The following is a 15,160-nucleotide window of genomic DNA, read 5'->3' as shown; positions in this document are numbered from 1 at the left end:
TCTTCTATCTTGCTACCACTTGACGTCCAAATTCAGTGTCTCAAACTGCGACTAGTGTTTTGCTAAACGAGACGATTGATCCAGGAAGATGTGATGGCGTAGTTATATTACGATGAGGACATTAGATGTCCTCATCGTCATCAATAGCTAGTTATTTGAGTATAAGATTTGTTTAAAAAGAGATATTATCTCAAACATTTTGTATTGAAGACTGATTTTTTTTTATTTGAAAATGGATTAAAAATATAACACACACAATGTGTAAAACTGATGTTGGTCTACAAGGCAATACATTACTGTTTTTACACAAAAGGCAAAAAAAATGAAACTATGACTATTTTTCTTCATTAGCTCCTGTGGTGAGGTCTCCATATCTCACAACATTGATAATTTATTACTTGTTGTGTCTCACTACATGATGGCAGATGCAGCGAGAGTTTGAGCATGAGTGTTACGGCTTACCACAACATGACGAGGATACAAAAGTTTGATTTGGAAACATACGCTTACAAGAAGGGAGGAGGAGATTGTGAAATGTGCTTCTCTGTGGTTTATATTTATACATCGTCAAGTTTATTTATTTTGAAAAATATAGTTAGGGTTAAATTAATGTACATGTTCAAGATTAGAAACTCTTCATGTTCCTGGTTTGGCTTCTCCATCATCTTAGAAAGAAGTACGAATACTATGTATACAGGACTGTCTCAGAAAATTAGAATATTGTGATAAAGTTCTTTATTTTCTGTAATGCAAAAATGTCATACATTCTGGATTCATTACAAATCAACTGAAATATTGCAAGCCTTTTATTATTATTATATATATTTTAATATTGCTGATCATGGCTTACAGCTTAAGAAAACTCAAATATCCTATCTCAAAAAAATTAAATATTCTGGGAATCTTAATCTTAAACTGTAAACCATAATTAGCAATATTAAAATAATAAAAGGCTTGCAATATTTCTGTTGGTTTGTAATGAATCCAGAATGTATGACATTTTTGTTTTTTTTAATTGCATTACTGAAAATAAAGAACTTTATCACAATATTCAAATTTTCTGAGGCAGTCCTGTGTATATATATAATTGTATCCATCCATCCATTTTCTGTACTCTCTTCATCCTTGTATATCCATGTATGTATGTATATATATATATATATATATATATAAATAAATAAATAAATAAATGTTCACTGTGCAGCAAAATGAAAGAAAAAGGCAATAAAAACTCTTTCCAGCAGTCTATCACCACAATTCCCAGAGCATTGACTGATACTAAGCCACATGAGAATAAAGATTAATCTGACTCGCATCCAAGCACTTGCTTCATTTTTTTATTTTCTGTTTCTATAGAACAAAGTGTGTGCATTTGTGTCTTTTCATTTCAAATGAAAAATCACACCTCCTTCACCCCTCAATTTTTAAAAGTGCATAAACAGAAGAGCTACAAAATGCACCTCTGATGCAGATATGATCCATTTTAACAGAAACACAACTGTTTGGCATCACAGTGTAAAACTGAAAAATACTACACAATAAGACTTGTATGCTACAGCGGCAGAGGTTTATCCTAGGCTTCCTTGTCTGTGGTCTGAGATTTCAGTGAAAATATTCTAAGTGGATGCTGGCAGCCTGGCTCTGCCTAACAGGTGATATTCAACACTTTTAGGTGTGCGATTTTTCATTATCTCACCCTGAGTAGAGACAGAATAATGCAAGGTGCCCCGATGGCCGCCAGATCTAATTTGAGGGACTTGCCCAGAGGTTTTAATGCTCCTGGGATTTTTAATGGTTCGGCCTCCAATCTGACCTTTCTTCCCTCTCATTTCCTGTTCAGTAATTAGTCTTCACTAATAACCACAAACGTGCAACGCAGACACTTTAGAAAAAAAAACAAATGGTGACCTTTTTGACAGCAATTACAATAATTTTTAAAATATAAATGTCATGCAGACATCAATCTTCTATATTCGTTTATCGTATTGAAAAATATGCATTATATAACTATAATTCAGCTCTTGCAAGTATGCCACTGCACCTTCAATCGGGAGTGACCAGGAGAACAGTTGTTGGTCTTTAGTTTGTGCAAGTTAAGATTATGCAAAACTACATGCAGAACATCTTAAACGGGATGATGATGAAAAAGGTGGTCTGGGTAAAGGACTGGCCTGGCTGCAGTCCTGACTCGTACCAAATGGAGAATGTGGATGAATTTTGAAACAGTAGATGCTGCAACATTGACCTGTACTGCTGTACACTTTAAGACATTCTTGCAGGAAAGACTACCCATAAAACATTTCAATCAATACCAGGCCAACACACGGCCAAAGTTCCGGCCACCCACGGGGCCGGGCAGACCGGCGATACTGTGTGTGGGACTTGGACTTGGCTGTGGCGTAGAACTTGGCTTGGGGGCAGACAGGATACGAGGAGCCGGCTGAGGGGGAACCCGGGTCTGTGGCGCTGGCTGCGGGAGGTCCAGGACCATCACCGGAGCAGGGGCTGATGCGTCCCGGACCACCGCCGACACAGGAGACGATGCGCCCAGGACCACCGCCAGAACAGAGGCTAGCTGGGGCTGGCGCCGACGCCAACGCCGTTGTCGTCTCCCCTGAGCCTGAAGGCTCCTGGGCCCACCCCGAGCCAGGCGTGTTCCCCGGAAGGGGGACTCCTCCTCCTCGAACCAGCGCATGTTTTTCTCCGCCTGGGGGAAATGTCAAACCCTGACATGGCGTGCCTTCTCCGGGTGGGTGGAGAAGTCCTGCCTCAGGTGGAGGAGTTCAAGTATCTCGGGATCTTGTTCACGAGTGAGGGAACGATGGAGCGTGAGATTGACAGATGGATCGGTGCAGCGTCCGCAGTAATGCGGTCGATGTACCGGACCGTCGTGGTGAAGAAGGAGCTGAGTCGAAAGGCGAAGCTCTCGATTTACCGGTCAATCTACGCCCCTACCCTCACCTATGGTCATGAACTTTGGGTAGTGACCGAAAGGACGAGATCGCGGATACAAGCGGCCGAGATGAGTTTCCTACGCAGGGTGGCTGGACGCTCCCTTAGAGATAGGATGAGGAGTTCGGGCACCCGGGAGGAGCTCAGAGTCGAGCCGCTGCTCCTTCACATTGAGAGGAGTCAGCTGAGGTGGCTTGGGCATCTGTACCGGATCCTCCTGGACGCCTCCCTAGGGAGGAGTTCCAGGCATGTCCCTCCTCCCTAGGGAGGTGTTCCAGGCATGTCCCACCGGGAGGAGACCCCGGGGAAGACCCAGGACACGCTGGAGAGACTATGTCTCTCGGCTGGCCTGGGAACGCCTCGGACTCCCCTCGGAAGAGCTGGAGGAAGAGCTGGAGGAAGTGTCTGGAGGAAGTGTCTGGGATGAAGGAAGTCATCTCTGTTAAGACTGCTGCCCCCGCGACCCGGGAACGGATAAGTGGCGGACGATGGATGGATGGATGGATGGATGGATGGAGTGACTAAAGAGGGTGGTGTGCCTTAAAGAGCTTTTAATGAAGTGGCCACATGATAATACAATACCTTCACAGCACAACTGACATAATGTCAAAACAGAATTTCATTAAGAAATTTTTTTTTTGCAAATTTTATTTATCACTATAAAGTAACATTTCAATTATTCTTCCAGTCTTCTTTAATCTCTGTCATCTCCATGTCTCTTTCCAGGAATCATCAATCAATACACAAATCTTCCCTTACGCCAGTCTCTTCCTTAGAGAAGATCTGAATTAGTCACTGTCTTATAAAGACCCTTCCTCATTATTTAGCCTGAAGCCTGAATCTCAGTCGTCTTTGTTCATCTGACGTGCTTTTGGGGTTCACAGTGCACAGTGCAGAGCAATCTACAACACTTTTAATAATGCAAGGCTCTGTCAGATGTGGGGCACACCATCACTGAACCAGTTCAGCTCCTCTCCTTCATCAGGATGTGTATTGTGCCCCATCCCCCTCTTCTTTGGCACGTTATCTTTCTCACACACACACAAAAATGAGCATGTCGTCCCTGATCGTTTCTCTGCGTCTGATTTGGTGTCCGTCTTTGTCTCTGCTAGTCTCAGTTCATCTAACTGTCTCAGTTCTTCATTTTGGCTTGATGTATTTCCATGTGTCATTCTGTTACTGACGTGGCTGCCATTGTCGACTCACACCAGCACACACGCTTGGTGAGGTGTGTGACATTGACTACGAGTCCATCATAGCTGCACTAAAGGAAGAACACGAAGTTGATTCATGTTTCTGTACCGACTGTGGTCACCACCCAGATGAACCAGTATGGATGTGACTGTCAGTTTGGTCAAAGTAAAGATAACAATAACATTACAGTTTAGGGCTGGGCGATATATCGAGATTTTAATATATATATCGATATATTTTCAAACGCGATATGGTACGAGACAATATCGATTAAAAAAAAAATAAATGTTTTGATTTTGATATAGCTTATTTTGTGACAAATTGACTTGAATGTTTTATTTGAGATTTGCACAAATGTTTTGTTATTTGCACAACTGTCAACCTCAGTGGAAAAGTCTGCCTGTTACTATCTACATTGTATTAATTGCACAGTGTATTTTAATTTAATTGTTATGCAGGAAAGGGATATTTGTTTTATTTTATTCAAGAAGCATTTTTATTCTATATATGCAGGCAGTTTATTTTTATTTCATTTGTTTTATACATTTTGATATTGTGCGGACCTCTGGTAATAAAGGAACCTGTGTGACATTTGGCACGAGGCTTTGTATTAAAACTGACTGTTTTTTTGAGGGTTTGCCTCAGAAAAAAATGAAGCTAACAGAGATGCTATGCTATAATGCTTTGGGGGAAACCCCAATTATGGCACAGAAAAAATATCGAGATATATATCGAGTATCGCCATTCAGCTAGAAAATATTGAGATATGACTTTTGGTCCATATCGCCCAGCCCTATTACAGTTATTATAAAAGCATACACTGATTTTGATAAGTAAGAAAGAATGGAAATACTCAGAACAAAACAAATTTAAGCAAAAAGCAAAAAAGTAATATAAGGGTCAATGACAAATAAGGATTTTCAACAGGTCAATTTTAAAATGATAAAAAAAAGAATATCTATTGCAGTAGTTCAAATATTAAGAATGTTGTGTACACATAAATTCATATCCAAATTTTAAATTAAGTGATTTCAGAGTTTTTTGTCAAGATGAATTGGCACTAGCCTTAAAAAAAGTCATGTGGTGCAACCATGATTCATATTAAAATAAATTAATTTCCTTAACATCTTGACAACTTTTTTTTTTTTCAGTATTCAGTATTATACAAAAATTGTTGTTTTTTTAATGGTTGCACCACATGATATATCATAAAATGGACATCATCAGTCAAACTTTGTTTGTATATTATGATGGAAATATAAATACAAATGTGTTGCAATCTTACACAGGACTACAAGATACTTGGAAATCATGCCAGATTGGGCACAAGATTGATTTAAAAACAGAGTGATTTCAAAAAAAGTTTTCAAAACAAGAGTCATGATTGGACGGTCGCACCACATGACATTTTGACGGTTAAAACGACAACAAAATCCCAAATAACTAGTATTTTTTGTAAAATTCAAGTGAGTCCATATGTGGGATGATGACAGGTCGGTCGGTCATATATATGGTATTTTTTCAATCCATTTAAACCTCTTTTGAATTGAAAAAAAAGTCTGTTTTTCAGAAAATATAGGCGTCACGTCATTGACCCATAAGCACATTTCACATATACAGCCATATAGTGTCAGCTTCGTAAATGCTCCATCACCCTTTTACTTCTTCATGGACTCTGGAAGTGCTAACAGGCTAATTTTGCCAACCTGAATGTAACGTTTTGACTTACATAGAAGACCATAAACCCATATGTTCAGACCACTTTAGAAACATTCCTGATCCACAACTCAATCATGATAGAACCCATCATTTTAGAAAATGAAAGGTTTTTCATTATAAATCAACCTCAGCATCAAAGCTTATACAAAAGCGATGCAAATCGCTAATATTAACAGCGACCAGTGAGGATGCAACAGAGTGCAACACATGCATATTGTGGCACAGTGTTGTCATTCACCTATCAAATAAGGAATAGATCACATTATACACCATTCATTACCCATGTGCTTTTAAATCATGATATTTTGAACAAGAGAAGCACATCTAAAAGGAACATGAGGCCTGATAATATGAAACATAATATACAGCGAGTTAAAAGTCATACGTTGACCATGGCCTTTGTGTGCCCTTCAGAGCAAATACTCTGGCTGTGCTCACATGTCCTCCAATCTAAACAACCACCGCTGGTACGTGCAATGAAACACGATGCATATAAAAGACCACAGAAACCCCCACCTCGGAATATAGACGGACAAGGGACATAAATAAAGCCGTGATGGCTGAGGTGTTGAATAACAAGGGCTGTATCAGGTACCGGAGTGCCAGGATGTGCTGGTGAGACGTGGGCAACTGGAACAAAACATTCAAGGGCCAAACTATTCAACAAGACATATGAAACCCCTGCGAGAGAGATTATATTATGTTATATTGTGTTTATAAGCGTCATCATCACCATGGCCAAGAATGGGTGCCATTAAATGGATCCGTAAGGATGCTTTACTCTTCATTGGTTAAACATGAGTGATATTCCTTACAAATATACTGTAAAAAGTCACTAGTAGAATTCAATCATGAAAGTACATTTGAAATGATTAAATGGACCTAGGGCTGGGCGATATGGACCAAAAGTCATATCTCGATATTTTCTAACTGAATGGCGATACTCGATATATATCGATATTTTTTCTGTGCCATAATTGGGGTTTCCCCCAAAGCATTATAGCATAGCATCTCTGTTAGCTTCATTTTTTTCTGAGGCAAACCCTTAAAAAAACAGTCAGTTTTAATACAAAGCCTCGTGCCAAATGTCACACAGGTTCCTTTATTAATCCCTATTTATCCCTTTCCTGCATAACAATTAAATTAAAATACACTGTGCAATTAATACAATGTAGACAGTAACAGGCAGACTTTTCCACTGAGGTTGACAGTTGTGCAAATAACAAAACATTTGTGCAAATCTCATTCAAGTCAATTTGTCACAAAATAAGCTTTATCAAAATTATAAAAAAAAAGAAAAAAAATTTAATCAATATAAACGATATTGTCTCGTACCATATTGCGTTTGAAAATATATCGATATATATTAAAATTTTGATATATCGCCCAGCCCTAGGACCTATACAGGCTTTTTGACTAATTGTGATAACTCTTTAAAGCCAGAATCACACAATAATACTACAATAAAAAAAGAAACATTTGAATGCTTCCTTTGTTCATATTGTCATTCATCTCTTCCACACTTGACATCATCTTAACTTTCCTCTTTGTCTCCTCATATATGTGAATAACTACAGAAAGCAGAATCAAAGTTGACTCTGAGTTCATCTCCATGTGAATGGTGATACCATGCTTTTTTTTAATAAAAATGGCATTCTCTTGCCTCATTATCTATGTTCGGAAATGCCTTGACTCGTATTAATTCATACCCTGGAGAGTAGCAGCCCCGTTTTAGTTGCACCATCAGAAAATGATTCCTGCTCTCTCACAATCCCTGTTGATTATCTCTTAATTCTGCAGTGGCTTTTTCCAATTCACACACAAACACACACTCGAGTACAACAGAGGCAGGGAGGATGACTCATGCAGCAGGATAACTCCTCCGAGCTTTGCCGTTGTGTTTGATCATTAAGATCCCGTGAGATGAGACATAGCTGTTTTTGTTACTCTAATGCGGCAGGAAGGCTGTTTGCTGTGTAATAGAGCTGGATATCATAGCAGTCGAACGCATCTCTTACTGTTTGAAACATGCTGCAGTTGGAGTCAATTGATTGCTGTTGGGCCCATTTGCTTCAATTTATCACGCTGTGGTGGGAAGCGGCCTAATCACAGACACATTTTGAAGAAAACTAAAGAGTTACACTTTAAACAGCTGTTTACATGTGAAGACTTGGTTTCAGATTGCAGTAAGAATTCAGGGTTTGGCGGCTAGTGGTGCGTGCTATACTATTTCTAGGTCAGTTTCTGAACATTATTGTTCTGTGATTACTGTTGCAACTACAAGCATAAACATCAGATCAGCAGACCACTTTTGTTGAACAATAGTTATAGTCAGTACTGGAGTTGAGGGGGGATGAGGGGGGATGAGGGGGGATGGCATCCCCCCCGAAATAAAAACGGTCCAAATCATCCACCCTGTAAAACTGCCATCCCCCCCTTTCCATCCCTTATGTCATTTCATCAATGAATGTGGTTTTACTGCTATTTCAACATTTAGAGTCATCACCAGAAAAATAACACCAGAAAAATAACTTATTTGACAATTTTCACCTGTTTCAAGTTTTTTTTTTTCATTTAATTATTTATTCAAACAGGTTAAAACAAAAACAAAATAATCAGAATACATAAAATGTATATACCGAGAAAAAAACCCCAAAGAAAACCATAAGCAAAACTAAGAAAATTAAAGAGACAAATCTATATGTAAATAAATATTTCCTGTTTGAAAGGGTGTAGGATGAAGTTTCAAAAAACTTTTCTAGTCCTACCCCCTCTAATGTTCTGTTTTTACCATTTCTTCATTTCACAGAACTTCTAAAAGAAAAGTAAATTTTCACTTGAAATAAGTAGAAAAATCTGCCAGTGGGACAAGATTTATCTTCTCATTACAAGCAAAAAAAATCTTGTTCCACTGGCAGATTTTTCTACTTATTTCAAGTGAAAATTTACTTGAAAAAGGTGAAAATTGTTGTTTTTTCCAGTGATGAGTCTTATTTTAAGTGTAATGAGATTTGTTTTTACTAAAATGAAACATTTTAACTAGAAATAAGACAAATAATCTTGTTAAGATTTTGAGTTTTTGCAGTGATCCATTTTACTTATCCTGTGAAGGACAGAGTCATATTGATAAGTTCAGAAAAGTGTTTTTTATTTTTGTGTTTTGATGTATTTGATGTAAGCCCAGTGGATATTTAAAGCTTACAGAAGGCTGCATTTAACTGCTGCTATGTCATTCCTGCAGTATTTCTGCAGGTGTTTTGGTCACTGCTATTATTTGTAATATATTATATTATTTGTAATCAGCACAAATTATCTGTCCCCATATGATAAAATCCACTATCCCCCCTGATTTCTTTTTTACAACTTGAGTACTGGCTAGTTATAGTGAAACTCAAGGTTAACACTAGCAAACTGGTCTACAGGCCAAAAACATTCAGCTCTTATTTTATTTTTTATTTATTTAGACTAAGTGCATGTTAACTTTAATAATTGCAAATTCAGTTTCATGTGTCTTCCTTTTTTCATGACTGGAGGTTTCATCAGCTGATTTGTAAGTGGAGTCTTGGTTCTTCTGCTTTGTTTAGTTTTGATGTTTCTGGTGAAGCATTTGTTCTTAGTTTAGTTTGTTTTAGTTTAATTGACTGATTTCTTGTTTAACTTTGAAAGGGTTTTCTCTTGTGTGCGAGTTACTTCCTCTGTTCACCTGTGACGTTTGTTGAAGTCTGTATCTCATCACCTCCAAGGACCATATATTGTCTTGTCTTCCCTTCTTCCACTTCCTCTCTATTTGGTTACATTTTGGTAATTCTTCTTCTTTGCCTCGTCTGTGTTTTATGACTTTGCTCTCTTTGTTCCTTTTAGTTTTGGTTGTTCTGTGGATAGCCAGTGATACATTTGTTTGAATTAAAGGACTTACTACTCTGCTTCCCAGCTTCTTGTATTTCACACTGCAAAAACTTCACACTTAAAACAAGAGTCATTACCAGAAAAATAACTTGTTATTTGACAATTTTCACCGGTTTCAAGTACATTTTCACTTGAAATAAGTAGAAAAATCTGCCTATGGGACAAGATGTATCTTCTCATTACAAGCAAAAAAATCCTGTTCCACTGGCAGACTTTTCTACTTATTTTAAGTGAAAATCTTCTTGAAACAGGTGAAAATTGTTGTTTTTTCCAGTGATGAGTCTTGTTTTAAGTGTAATGGGATTTTTTTGATTAAAAAGTAGACATTTTAACTAGAAATAAGACAAATATTCTTGTTAAGATTTTGAGTTTTTGCAGTGCAGTCATAACCTCTTTCATTCATACCAGATGGATGCTAACATTTTACTCCAACTCATTTCATTTTGGACACCACCGTTTCTATTATGTAGTGAAATTGTATTCCCTTTTTCTCCCACCATTCACTGGTTGGTCAAATCTGTTCACCAACAGTGCACAGTAAAGCTTTTTGTAATAGCTGTCAAGGTTTGGATGAGTAGGACCCGTATGCAGGAGACAGAGGCGGCAGGATTCCCAAAAGCTTGGTTTATTGAAGGAACTTGACAAAAAAAAAAAAAAAAAAAAAAAAGTGACATAACCCATGATGGGGAGAACAGTACGGATTGTCCCGGAGCAAGAGAAAGACAAGACAAGATATACACAGAGGGCTTGACAAGACACAGGTGCAAACAATCAGGGCAGATGGGAACAAGGGGTGTCAAGACAAAACTTAAACACAAGGACATGGGGTTTCGAAATAAAACATGATGTCAATATAAAAAGATTTGACAAACCCAAAACTACAACAATAGCTACCAAAGGAAGGATGAGCAAAATGGACAACACTAATAAAGGTTAAAGTCTTAAATCCAATGTCTTTGTTCCTGCTGAAGGGTCTAACATGGAGAGCCACATTCAAACAAATTTAAACAAAATACAATGAAAAATACAAAATACAAAAAAAATTGAGGAGTCATGTGTAAATATGACAATAAGTGATCCAAGTTTCCATTAGTGTAGGCTCCAGGTAGTTTTTACGCGGCTAGATCATTGATGCGTGTCTCCATCACAAGGTATGGCACTGCAAAAGATGTCAGGGTTTGACACACCCCCCCCCCCCCCCAGTTTTTGAGTTTCAGTTCTGTCCCTCCTGTTTCCCATTTGCCCTAATTGTCTGCACCTGTGTCTCGTTGTGTCTCGTTATCCCCTGTGTATATCTGGTCTTGTCATCCCTTTGTTCCCTGTCGGTCCGTACTGTTTCTACCTCCATGTCTCCCCGTAGTTTTTCATGATCCTGGTTTTTGTTGATCCTGCTCTGCAGCGCTTTTAGTTCTTGTTTTTGTAAATAAATCCTTGGTTTTTGCAACTCCTGGCTCCTGCTCTCCTGCATTTGGGTCCTCAGCAATCGAATAATAACAAAAGAGTCCTTAAGGAACCTTTAAATGTTCTTGTAGTAGGAGAGGTACTCAGATTGGCTTACAGGAACTACCTGGCGGGGGGTCTCTGCTAATCAGGATTTCTATACGTTTAGCACTCTCACATGTAAAATAATCATGTGAACACAAGTCATTTGAACCTGTTAGACCTGACATATTTTCCCGTTAGTAAATTTAATGAAGATGGAGAATAGGGCAGTGGGCTCTACTACTCAAAAAACATCAATACCAAAAAATGTATACTTTTAAAATTTGTTTGGAAACGTTTAGCAACTTTTGAAAAGTGACCTAAATGCTAAATTGCCCACATCTTCCCTTAAAATGACACAAAATGCTTTTGTCTGTCACACGGTCAGAAAAACACGGGTCTGCCATCCGGCCGAGCTGCACATGTGCATTGTGAGTTATGGCAGCAATAGTCACAGCTCAGCTCAACAGAGAGGCAGATAGTCACAGAAATCATCGCTGTCTGACGTCACACACCTAGTTATTAGCTCTTAGATACATAAACTACCAATAAACTGCTTAGAACAGAAAACTGTAATCTTTCACTATGTGTAGTTTTACCAGGTAATAGGTAAATAAAGGCCAAAACATCCGTTATAAACCTTGTATGAGTTTGATAGCTTTAATTGTTGAATAATTTCTCACCGAGTTAGTTTGGTACCTTTATGTTATAATGGTAGTTAACTAGCAATAGGCCACATACAAACAGTCAACTAAAATGTTTTACTATGTACCAAGATGCATATGGACAAAATAAACTTATGATGAGTTCTATTTAAAAATAAAAATATGTATTTATAAAAAATATGCAGTGTTTATACTAGTTTTACAAATAAAAACACTTGGTTACATACTAACTCATCTAAATGAACACATTTCCAATCATGTTTTCGCTGAGATGGCAGGTGTTTTGAGCGAAGCCATTGTGTAATCTATGTAATGTTTTAAGTAATTACTCAATAACATCATCACACACTGGCATCATGTAATTTAGCAACTTTTAGCAACAAATAGACCTGCCAGCAGCAACATCCCCTGGACATTAGTTATCAATACTGGTGGGAGACGCCAGGTACATTTGGCTGAGAAACATTGACAGTATGCTGAATGTATTCATTTCTGAGGAATATTAAATGCCTTTTTAAACTTGTCAAAGCTCTACACTGTGTTTTCTTACCCCCCCCCCCCCCCCCCCTTTCTCATTCACCCGTTCACATTCACCCTTGTAAAGATTTTTTTGTATGCAGTTTATCTGCAGTGGGTTTTGTTTCTATTGTCATAGCAGTGGGGGGATTGAACATCCTACCCAAGGACACTTTGACCCATTACGCATCACTGATCCATCCACTGATCTCCCAGATGGAGGACAGCCAATTCTCCTCTATTTTGATTGTATATATCAAGGTTTTTGTAAAAGCATTAAATGGCACGACCTCACCATGGCAACTGGTATGATGGTAGTGTGTCCTCACGTCTCAAATGAGGAATTTTATCGGTAAAAAATCAAGCATGGAAGTGTGAGTTTGCACTTGGATGTCTTACCTGGTGATGATTGATCACTGGATGCCACCAATGTGGCAGGTGTCGGTCTGCGTCTTCTGATCTGGAAAAATAGAAATAAAGTGAAACCTGATGGCAAAAACAACGTTATCTATTACAACTGGATGCAAGAATGGCAGTAAGGTGCAACTATACATTTTGATACTAAAAACCATTGTTAAATTAAATACTATCAATTAGGGCTGGGCGATATATCGAGATTTTAATATATATCGATATATTTTCAAACGCGATATGGTACGAGACAATATTGTTTATATCGATTTAAATTTTTTTTTTTTTCTATGATTTTGATATAGCTTATTTTGTGACAAATTGACTTGAATGTTTTATTTGAGATTTGCACAAATGTTTTGTTATTTGCACAACTGTCAACCTCAGTGGAAAAGTCTGCCTGTTACTCTCTACATTGTATTAATTGCACAGTGTATTTTAATTTAATTGTTATGCAGGAAAGGGATATTTGTTTTATTTTATTCAAGAAGCATTTTTATTCTATATATGCAGGCAGTTTATTTTTATTTCATTTGTTTTATACATTTTGATATTGTGCAGATCTCTGTTAATAAAGGTATGTGTGACATTTGGCACGAGGCTTTGTATTAAAACTGACTGCCGTTTTTTTAAGGGTTTTGCCTCAGAAAAAAATGAAGCTAACAGAGATGCTATGCTATAATGCTTTGGGTGAAACCCCAATTATGGCACAGAAAAAATATCGATATATATCGAGTATCGCCATTTAGCTAGAAAATATCGAGATATGACTTTTGGTCCATATCGCCCAGCCCTACTATCAATTCTGTGAAATATTGTCAGGAGAATGTTGGACATTTATTTCCATTTCACTTTTGTTGGTATACAAAGTGGATCAATCAATTAAAGTGGTTATCTGCATCAAACTCCCTTGTAAATAACCACTAAAATGAGACCAAGACTTTTCTCCACATGAGAAGCTGTGAAATCACACCAGTCTTTACATAATGTGCGATACACAAACGATACGATGGACAAACCGACAGCAGTTTGTCTGTTTGTGTGATGGAGGGTTTTAACCCTTGTGCTGTTGTCAAGGAAGGAGGACGAGAAGAAGGAAGGAAGGAAGAATGAAAAGAAGGAAAGAAAGAAGGAAGGGAGAAAAGAAGGATGGAAGGATGGGAGAAAGGAAGGAAGGAAGGAAGGAAGGAAGGAAGGAAGGAAGGAAGGAAGGAAGGAAGGAAGGAAGGAAGGAAGGAAGGAAGGAAGGAAGGAAGGAAGGAAGGAAGGAAGGAAGGAAGGAAGGGAGGGAGGGAGGGAGGGAGGGACGGAGGGAGGGCGGAAGAAAACAAAGAAGGAAGGAAGGAAGGAAGGAAGGAAGGAAGGAAGGAAGGAAGGAAGGAAGGAAGGAAGGAAGAAGTGAGAAAAGAGGAAGGGAAGAAGGAATGAGAGAGCAGGAGGAAAGAAGGAAGGAAGAATTGGGTCATTTTTACCCAAAGACAGCACAAGGGTTAAAGAAAAGATGCCTGAGTTGGAGGAGAGCGCTGCTGGCTCACGCAGTGCTGAAAAAGGCTACCAGCCGAGGCTCCTGCTGCCTCCTACCTGCTCCAGCAGAGGCAGCCCGGGGCAATTCTAGGACAACACATGAGAGAATATAACATTTCACTGAGCACTGCAGTCAGGGCACTTAACCTTTAATGTCTGACAGCTCTGCTGGTGGAAATGAACGTTTTTATGAAAACTGCACCGTTGACTTTGGCTGCCAAGAGGGTAAAGTGTCTATCATTTTATCACGCCTGTAATGTATTGCAAACCAGCTGCTGACTGAGAAGTTTTGTTTATTTCGAATGATAAACTGGTTGTTAAAAAATTCAGCAGAATGTGTGCTGTTGATAGAAATAAGCAATACGAAGACAATACTGCATGAAAAATAAAAGGGTATCTGAAATTACAGAAAACAAACAAACAATTACACCATCAGTATATCCAGAAATATTACTAATATTTCTGGATATCTGAATATAATTGCCAAAAAAGTAAAATTGTTTATTTTTTATTTTAATGCATAATTTCCAATCCAAGTACCTTAAAACTAAAGGAGAGAGGGGGGGGAAAAAATCATACAAACAAACAAAAACTCACAAACACAAAGATCAAGATCAAATCAAGTGCATTTTTTAATTGTTGCTCCCAACTGATGGCTGCAATCCAACTAGGGCTGCAACTAACGATTATTTTAATAATCGATTAATCTGTCGAATATTTTTTCGATTAATCGATGAATCGGATAAAAAAAACAAAACAAAAAAGCATTAAATTCCAACCATTCAAAAACA

General features: G+C 38.1%; 1 protein-coding gene across 1 annotated transcript in view; it reads right to left on the bottom strand.

Moving 5' to 3' along the window:
• The window catches only part of LOC133448299 (protein phosphatase 1 regulatory subunit 1A-like), a 55,239-nt gene that overhangs the window by 21,935 nt on the left and 18,144 nt on the right, over nt 1-15,160 (bottom strand). The window contains exon 2 of the mRNA XM_061726694.1: nt 12,834-12,894. Coding sequence (XP_061582678.1) covers nt 12,834-12,894 — 61 coding nt within the window. The remainder of the gene's footprint in view (nt 1-12,833; nt 12,895-15,160) is intronic.

This window comes from Cololabis saira, chromosome 8, assembly GCF_033807715.1.
Source record: "Cololabis saira isolate AMF1-May2022 chromosome 8, fColSai1.1, whole genome shotgun sequence".
Classification (NCBI taxonomy): domain Eukaryota; kingdom Metazoa; phylum Chordata; class Actinopteri; order Beloniformes; family Belonidae; genus Cololabis; species Cololabis saira.
This window is presented reverse-complemented; position numbering and strand designations above follow the sequence as displayed.